Source organism: Portunus trituberculatus, chromosome 21, assembly GCF_017591435.1.
Source record: "Portunus trituberculatus isolate SZX2019 chromosome 21, ASM1759143v1, whole genome shotgun sequence".
NCBI lineage: Eukaryota > Metazoa > Arthropoda > Malacostraca > Decapoda > Portunidae > Portunus > Portunus trituberculatus.
The window spans coordinates 8,907,485-8,917,484 of NC_059275.1; the positions used below are offsets into that span (position 1 = coordinate 8,907,485).

The 10,000-nt window shown below is 38.3% G+C and overlaps 1 protein-coding gene across 5 annotated transcripts in view; it reads right to left on the reverse strand.

Annotated features, from left to right (window-relative positions):
* LOC123506875 (adenomatous polyposis coli protein-like) overlaps positions 1–10,000 on the reverse strand; it is a 367,568-nt gene that overhangs the window by 143,911 nt on the left and 213,657 nt on the right. For 4 of the 5 annotated variants that reach the window (XM_045259244.1, XM_045259242.1, XM_045259241.1 and 1 more), the window contains 3 exons: positions 9,431–9,569; positions 6,135–6,296; positions 2,838–2,943 (listed from right to left, as the gene is read on the reverse strand). In XM_045259244.1, the coding sequence (XP_045115179.1) occupies positions 2,838–2,943; positions 6,135–6,296; positions 9,431–9,569 (407 nt within the window). The remainder of the gene's footprint in view (positions 1–2,837; positions 2,944–6,134; positions 6,297–9,430; positions 9,570–10,000) is intronic. The other variant, XM_045259245.1, reaches the window with a different exon arrangement.

Sequence of the window (10,000 nt, forward strand, 5' to 3'; positions counted from 1 at the left end):
AAGAAAAGAAAAAAAGAAAAGAGGAACAAGAGCAAGAAACAGAAAAAATGAAAAAAACAAGAAACAAACATATTAAAACAAACTCAATGACAAAACAAAAAAAAAAAACGAAAAAAACAAAAAACAGAAAACGGAATAAACTCGCTATAAATAAGAATCCCCCTAAAAAAATGGAAAGAAAACGTGAACCTTCTCCACGAGTGACGCAAAGATACTGTCAAAAATAGAATAATAAATAACACAGGCCAGAATAAACCCAACCACGTCAGGGGGTGTTAAACACACACACACACACACACACACACACACACACACACACACACACAGTGGTTAGAGCGCTGGCTCAACCAGATGACCTATTCTCATTTGGGTGTGTCAGTACCCAACCCCATGTACGAGGAGTTGTGACCTTGCCCTGCCCTGGTCTCAGACCTATCCCAAGATCCCGTCTGGCTGTCTCGTCAGAGACTGCACAGATCACACACACACACACACACACACACACACACACACACACAGCCCTGCGTGGCGAGTGTTGGGAGTTACGCGGGCCTCCATAAATACTCGAGTCACGAGCGTGTGGCCGTGACAAGAAGACACGAGACACGCACACTGCCAACTCCACAACACCTTAAAACACATCACAGCGACACAGGGGCGGGGTGAGGAGGAGGAGGAGGAGGAGGAGGAGGAGGAGGAGGAGGAGGAGGAGGAGGAGGAGGAGGAGGAGGAGGAGGAGGAGGAGGAGGAGGACAAGAAGAAAAAGTAGAACAAGAACAAGAATGGAAAGAAAAACAAGAACAACATGGAGGAGGAGAAGAACAACAACAAAAACAAGAGGAAGAAGAAGAAAAATTTAAGGAAGGAAAGAGAAAAGGATAAAAGAAAATGTAAGCGCTCTCTCTCTCTCTCTCTCTCTCTCTCTCTCTCTCTCTCTCTCTCTCTCCTATTTTCTTTTCTTCTACTCCATAAATATAAAAAAAAACATTTCCTTCAGTCATAACAAGTTGATATACAAAGTTGCAGTTTCCTTTCGACAAAACACATTAAAAAAGTGGATTTCTCACAATATTTCTGTAACGCCACAAGGTAAAGCAATAACAATAATAGTAAAGTCGTTAAACATTTCTAAACTTTCTCCTTAGTCTTATATTATTCCGAGATATCATTTTTTACAGGTTTTATTTCACATTCACATGGTTAAACAACAGTCAATTGCCTCATACATTCTAATTTACTCTTCAATTGTCTATCTAATCTTTTCATTGTCTGTCTATTCTTTTCTTATCTTATCTTACTTTTTCACCTTTTTATTTCATTCTTTCCTTGTCTTATCTTATTCTTTTAACTGTTTATCTAATTCTTTTCCTTATCTTAATCTCTTCACAGTCTAATAATCTTTTCCTTGCCATATTTCTCTTTTCACTGTCTGTCTTATCCTTTCCTTGTCTTATTTTACTCTCTTCACCTGTCTATCTAATCCTTTCTCATTTTACATTACTCTTTTCAAATCTCTAACACTTTCCTTGCCTTACCTTACTTTTTTCATCTATCTAATCTTTTCTTTACCTTAGTCTCTTTTCCCCTGTCTATCTCATCATTTCCTCAGCTTCCCTTACACTTTTCACCAGTATAATGATCCTTTCCTTGCCTTCCCTTACTCTCTTCACCTGTTTATCTTATCCTTACCTTACCTTTCCTCAATGGCCACTGATCCTCTTGGCAACACACTTCAAATAAACACTATACATAAAAGAACAGGTAGAGAAACACATGCAAGGGAAGATAAACTCAGTACTGTGACTGCCAAGGGTACGCTGAGGCTTAATTTAACCAAAGAGTCATGTAGAGTTGCAGTCAAAAGTCACTTAACAGCTTGCTCATTTCTACTCTCGTTTTTTTCTTCCTTTTTTTGTGTGTAAGAGGGGGAAAGCTAGCCATGGAAAACAAAAACTATTAAACTATTAACCAAATTTGTGTACAGTTACAGTCAAAAGTCATGTAGTAAAGGATCCATCAATGACGTTTTTTTAATGGACAGTCAGAAAATCAGGGAAAAATAATGTTTGTGAGGAAAAATTAAAGCACAGTGGTTATAAAAAATACAAATGAATGCAAATGATCTTAAATGAACACAAAACACAATAACAATAAATCAGTTAATTCATGAATCCACTTCAATTCTGGGACACATGTTTACCTTGAGATTTGTGTACAATCAGACCACTTTATTGACATATGGAAGGGCCTAAGGGGGTCAGAAGATTAATGGCCACAGTCTTTACTATTTCAATCCCCACGTGAGTTTCTGAAGCTGTATAAAGTCATGATACAGTAACCAGAATGAATATGGAAATGCATCCTGGTACTTAAGGGGTTTAAGACCACAACTGTACAAACATCAAGTGTAACATCAAAACACACCACTTAACCAAAACACAAGTGATCGGGTGATTTAACACTTGACTCTAGCTTTATTTCAAAGTCACCAGCATCCCTCAAGTCACCCAGCAAGAGTCACACATCCCTCAGCAGTCACAGAACCAACAGCCATATTTAGAAACACCTTACTCTCTCATCACGACAATTTTTCAAGTCCCCATAGACTAGACGGGTTTCCAAGACAGTTTTTCCTTATAATCAACTAAAAATCTTGCTAATCCATCACCAGAACCCTAAAAACACCCTTAAAAGCACGAATATCTTACACTAGAGCCTTTGGAAACAGCCATCGTGAGAGAGCAAAGCGTCTCTGAATATGTGTCTCAACGAGGCAAAGAGGCAGGTGAGGAGAGAGTCTAGTCACCTGCTAAGAGAGTCTAGCCATCAGTACTTACGTTGTCGGTGGTGGAGCGACGCAATTGTTGGTTAAGATTCTCAAGTTGTGAGTAGAACCAGGCTCTCTCCTCCTCCTCAGCCTCTATCTCCTGCAGCAGTCGTGATCTGAGGGAACCATGAAAGAATTAGATCATACAGGAGAAAATCTGAAGGAGTAATGACAGAATTAGATCATAAAGGTGAATCTGAGGAAGTGACAACAGAATTAGATCATACAGGAGAAAATCTGAGGGAGTGATGACAGATTTAGATCATAAAGGAGAATCTGAGGTAAACATGAAAGAACTGGATCATACAGGAGAAAATCTGAAGAAGTGACAAGAGAATTAGATCATAAAAGAGAAAATGAGAAATAGGAACAGTATCAGGTTAGCAATAGGTATGAAAAGAATTCAATCATAGACACACGAGAAAAAGAAAAATAGGAACACAGTATTAGGTGAGGAAGAAGTAACAAAAGAATTATATGATAGAAAACAGGAAGAAAAAGGAAACAAGAACACAGAATAAGGTGAGGAATGTGAGAGAAGAGAATTGAATCATAAAAACAGAAAAAAAGAAGAAACAGAAACATATTATAAAGTGAGGAATAAGTGAGAAGAGAATTAAATCACAGACAAATAGGAAAGGAGAAACATGAACAGAATCAGGTGAGGAAGAGGTGAGAAGAGAATAAAATCATACAAACAGATGAAAAGAGGAAACAAGAACACAGGATCAGAGTAAGTGAGAAGAATTAGATCATAGAAACAGGAGAAAAGGAGAAATAGGAACAGTATTAGATGAAGAAGAGGTGAGAAAAGAATTAGATTGTGGGTGCATTACATAGAAAAGGAGAAATAGGAACAGTATCAGGTGAGGAATAGGAGAAGAGAATTAAATCACAGAAACAGAAGGAAAAGAAGAAATAGGAACACAGTAACAGGTAAAAAAAAAAAAAAAAAAGAGTCAAATTGTATAAACACTATGAAGAAAAGGAGAAATAAGGATATAGTGTAAAGAGAAGAATAAGTGAGGAAAACAATTAAACCAAAGAAAATTAAAGGGAAAAGGAGAAACAAGAAGAAAGGATCAGAATAATTAGGAAAAGAATCAGATCACAGAAACAAGGGAAAAAAAGAGGAACAAGGAATAGATGAAGGAACAATTAGGTAAGAAAAGAAAGACAAAAGGACAGAGTGAAGAGAACATGTGGGAAGGAAGAGGGAAGAAAAAGATAAAAGGAAAGAAGTAAGAAATATCAGATAAAGAACTGGTGAGGAAAAGAGTTGGATAAAAGGAGAGAGAAATAGAAATGAAGGAAAAATGTAAGAAAAAGATATAAAAGGAAGGAGGAAGTAAAAAAATATCAGATAAAGAACTGGTGAGGGAAAGAGTTAGATAAATGGAGAGAAGTAGAGGTGAAGGAAGAATGAAAGAAACAAACAAAACAACAAATAAACCACAAGAACCAGATGAAGAGAAAGTAAAAAAAATAAACTAATAAAAATATCTGAAAAAGCCTTAAGTCATCAGTAACATCAAAAATAATCTTATAAATTCCTAAACAATAAAAAAAGAGAGAGAGAGAGAGAGAGAGAGAGAGAGAGAGGAAGAGTTCATGAAAATTTACAGGTTTCATTTATCTTTATTTCCTGCACTTTCCATTAATAACACTAAAAATATCTCACACAACTACATAACTTCCGACTCACCATAACACACTGACAGCAACGTGTGTGTGTGTGTGTGTGTGTGTGTGTGTGTGTGTGTGTGTGTGTGTGTGTGTGTGTGTGTGTGTGTGTGTGTGTGTGTGTGTGTGTGTGTGTGTGTGTGTGTGTGTGTGTGTTGAGGACCACTTAACCTAACGAGCCTCATTGTCTCCTAAAATGTTATTCAGTGCAATGAAAAACAAGTGGTTGGCTGTTTGTCTCCTAACGCCACACCACACGAAACTCAAATGTGCAGTGGTGGTGGTGGTGGTGGTGGTGGTGGTGGTGGTGGTGGTGGTGGATGCTGTGAGTAGTGGTGTTGAGTGTGATCTTGGCTAATGGTACAGACAAAGACACAAGAGAATACAAGGGAAGAAGGAAAAAAAAAAACCTCAGCGGGCCTTTTTATTGACCATTTTTGTTGCCATTGGTCGTTTTTCCCTTCTGAGATATAAAAAAAAAAAAAAAAAAAGGAAAAAAAAACATGAGGCTTATAAATGGCTATCCATTAGAGCTTTTCCACACAGCATGAGACAAACACAGCTTCCTTAATCAGTCTCCTCCACCACCATCACCACCACAGAGAGAGAGAGAGAGAGAGAGAGAGAGAGAGAGAGAGAGAGAGAGAGAGAGAGAGAGAGAGAGAGAGAGAGAAAATGACTCCAACAAGTCAAACGGAGAGAGTAAACTTCTTTTCCTCACTTCTTTACCTAGAAAACACAAAAAAGATCGAAAAAAAAAAGAAAAAAAGAGAAGCCTTACTTAATCTCAACAAAAAAAAAAGGAAAAGAAAAAAATGAGAGAAAAACAAATACAACTGCAACAGGAAAGACAGAAAGAGCAAGTTTCTTTCCTTTTTCCTCTTACCTAGACTCAACTCAAGAAAAAAAAAATGAAAAAAAGAGAAAAAGAGGACAACTCCAAGTGACCTCAATACAAAGAAAAAAATGAAAAAAGAAAGAAAAAAAAGAACTTCAACTAAACTCAATACAAATTAAAAGAAAAAGTAGAAGAAGAAAAAAGAAAAACGAGCAGAAAGAAATCAGCTGCAAAAGGCACAAAGACTGTCAATTTATCCATCTATACTCCTTCACACGACCTTTTATTCCCACTGTTCTAAGGTCACCCCAGAGCAGACCAGCACACACCTTTCCCTCCTGAGTGTGTGTATGTATTCCCACTGTGTATTAACCCCTTCAGTACTAGGACGTGTTTTCGTATTTGCTTTGCTTACTATTTGGTGATTTCAAACAGCTTCAGAAACTTGTGTGGGGATTAGAATAGTGAAGACCCTAGCCATTAATCTTCTCACCTCCATAAAGCTTTCTCAATGTCAATAAAATCATCTATTCAGTACTGGGACACATTTTTACCTCGAGTTTTTGGTGTGGTTAGATTTGATTGAAATTAGGAAGGGTCTATGGAGATCAGATGATTAATGCCAGTCTTCACTATTTCAATCCCACACATAAGTTTCTGAAGCTGTATAAAATCAACAAATAGAATAGATATGAAGATGCATCATGCTACTGAAGGGGATAAGGTAGAAAATGCATCCCAGTACTAAAGGGGTTAAGGTCAGCCCCAGAGCAGCCCAGCACACACCTTTCCTTCCTGAGGGTGAGGATGAGTGTGGCAACGTCCTCCTGGGAGTCGAGGTTGAGGCTAGAGGTGGACAGGCCCCCGGGGAGGTTAAGGCTGCCTCCTGACCCGGCTCGGCTGCCCCTCGAGGCGGAACGGGTCTGGCGCAGGCACCGGCGGTTTCCCCTGTGAAGTGGACTGGGTTAGTGGAGTGAAGTGGAGTAAGAAAGGACCTGATTTTTTTTACTTTCTTCTTTTTATCTATTTTCTTCTATTTTTCTGTAACTCATCTTGCCTAACTGTGTAGTGGAATGGGTTAATGAAGAGAAGTGGAGTAGGAAGAGACTTGATATTTTCTTTCTTCCTTTCTTTTATCTCCTTTGTTTTTTTTATTCTCTCATTCTCTTCACTTTGTCTTTTTCCCTAACTGTGTAGTGGAGTGGGTTAGTTGAGGGAAGTGGAGTAAGAGAAGATCTGATCTGTTTATATCAATATTTTTAATGTAAGGGACTCATCAAAGACTCTTCTGTTTGTATGAATAATTTTGAACATGCATCAATAATCATTCCTTTATTTTATAGTAACATATGATGAGGATCCATATTAATAATGACAAAAATTTGGAAGAATAATAATCAAATTTCCAATATCATTAAAATTTTGATTAATTAATATAGAAATCTTATAATACGTAACTTATTAATTAGTGTTGCCAATGTCCAGGTGTGTGTGTGGTGGTGGTGGTGATGGTGGTGGTGCATCAAGTGTTTGCAAATTTAACAACACAACACAAATATCAAAATACAACACAAACACATCAACAAACAAATATAGTCCAAACACACACACACACACACACACACACACACACACACACACACACACACACACACACACACACACACACACACACAAAATAAACATGTAAAATAATTGGACACTCATTTCCTAAGAGACAAAACTGTGCATTTACTAAAAGTCTATGGCGATCGACAACCACATTTGGCAACGGAAGGACCTGGAGGCAATTTTCATCTATTGAGTTCAGAAGAGGCTACGACTATCCACATATTTTACCCCAAACCTAACCTATCCTATCCTATCTATAAGCTATCCTATAAATCCATGACCACTTCTATATTTCTACCTATCAAGCTCAGAAGAGACTAATGTTATCTTCATATTATGCCCCAAACCTATCCTAACTTATCCTATCCAATCCTAATCCTAACCTATCCTATAAATCCATGACCACTTCTAAATTTCTATCAAGCTCAGAAGAGACTAATGTTATTTTCATATTACATCCCAAACCTATCCTATTTTATCCTATCCAATCCTAATCCTAACCTAAGCTATCCTATAAATCCATAACAACTTCTAAATTTCTACCTATCAAGCTCAGAAGAGAGTAATGTCATTTTCATATTACATCCCAAACCTATCCTATTTTATCCTATCCAATCCTAATCCTAACCTAAGCTATCCTATAAATCCATAACAACTTCTAAATTTCTACCTATCAAGCTCAGAAGAGACTAATGTTATTTTCATATTACATCCCAAACTAGCTTATCCTAATACAAGACTATCAGCAAAAATTCAGATTAATATAAAGGAGAAACTGTCTTGAAAATAAGGCGTAGTTGTTTCTGTGGCCTTGGAAAACTCTAGTTGTGAGAGAGCAAAGTGTAATTATTCTCCTTACTTCTTTCTTCATCTCTTCAATCTTGTTATCTTCTTTCTTAATTATTTCATTTCTCCTCGATTTTCAAGTCCTTATCTAACCTTACCTAAACTATATAATGAACCACAAGGCAATATTGGTCATGGTTATCTGTGCTCTCTACCTTGTGAGTGTAAGGATAAGAAAGACACACACCAGCTGATAACGCGACACACCACACACCACGCCCCCTATACACCATATATCACACACCACACAACACATCACTCAACACTCACCACAAACCACTCACAATTCATCACACACCACGGCCTTAAAACTCACCACACATCACACTCTTACACACACCACAAACCACTCATCAAATATCACACACACACACACAGACATCACTCGCCACTCGCCCGTCACCATACACCACGCCCATACACAAATCACTCACCACTCACCACCACACACCACTCGCCCCTCACCACACACCGCACACCACACCACACACCACTCGCCATTACCTAGTCCACATGAGAGAGACGAGCACCTAAGAATGATTTGCAGAGGTTAATCAACACAGGTGGATCTCAAATGTAAACAAAAGTAGCGGGTTTGCCTTTCCAACGGGGGTCAAAATCTCTCTCTCTCTCTCTCTCTCTCTCTCTCTCTCTCTCTCTCTCTCTCTATCGTAAGTAGACGGAAAAACAAAAAGAAAGATGTAAAAAGAGAAAGGCACAACAAAATATTATCTCTCTCTCTCTCTCTCTCTCTCTCTCTCTCTCTCTCTCTCTCTCTAAAAAGAAAAATAAGAAAAAAATAAAAGAAAGGCAAACGAAATTCTCTCTCTCTCTCTCTCTCTCTCTCTCTCTCTCTCTCTCTCTCTCTCTCTCTCTCTCTCTAATCCTACATCTTTCGTTTCCAATCCCCTTCCTAAATCAATCCAGTATTACCAAACCCAACAACTGCCTGACATCGAACAAATCCTTCTATAAATCAGCGTGACTCCAGTTAATGCTACTTAACTCCACAACAACCAAGTGATGGGGGCAAAACAAGGCTGTGGTAACGCTAAGAGGCCCAAGTACAGCTGTCAGTAGCAAGGAAAACAGATTACACACAATCCTTCGCCAGTGAAAGACTCTTATTCTGAAACACATCTGCGCTCCACCTCAGCTCATTTCAAAAGGCTTTAGTTCAAGTGCCACGTGTTTTAAAGGATGATTTTTATGGTTCTGGTGAAAGATTTGCGAGGTTTTTACGTTGTTAGTAGGAGAAACACTCATGGAAAACCAGTTAATCATTTCTATGGCCTTTGAAAGCATTCGTAATAGTGTGACATGGTGTTTTGAGGTTATTTTCTTTACAATTCCAGTAGTAGAATAACATTTCTGTATTATTACCAAGAAAATCACTCATGAAAACCCAGTTAATCATTTCTGTGGCCTTTGAAAACAACGTGAAATGATTTTTAAGATTAATTTCACAGTACTAGCAACAGATTAAAGCAACATTTCAACATCAACACCCATGGAAACCCAGCTAATCATCTTCGTGGCCTTCGAAAACAGTCGCGGTGAAAGAGCAATGCGTTTCAGAATAGAGTTGAGTGTTGCGTGCGTGCGTTGCGTGCGTCATGCGTTACCTGGGAGGCGTGTGTGAGGACTGCGAGCGGCGTGGAAGGTGAGAGGAGGTGGAGGAGGGAAGAGAGGCTTGGGAGGAGGCGCGAGAGACAGGCCTGGAGGTGTGTGGAGACGTGTACCTCAGCTCTCCCGGGCAATACTCTGCAAGGAAAAGAAATAAAGTTAGATTCAGTTTATATTTCTCATTTACAAACATTCTTAATCCCTTCAGTACCATGACGCGTTTCCATATTCATTCTGGTGACTATTTGGTGACTATACAGCTTCAGAAACTCATGTTGGGGATTAATATGGTGAAGAATGGTTACTGGTTCATTTTGGTGACTATTTGGTGATTTTATACAGCTTCAGAAACTCAAGTGGGGGATTAAAATGGTGAAGACTGGTAACTGGCTCATTCTGCTTACCATTTGGTTGAAGGGCAACACAACACAAGGTAAATGAGCAAAAAAATAACAAGAAAAACAAGGAAAATATGTAAAAATGAAAAGATGTCTCATATGTTAATAGGAAAAAAACTATTCCCTTCAAAATTAGTGGAAAAACTCGTTAGCTGAAAAACAAGTGATGAA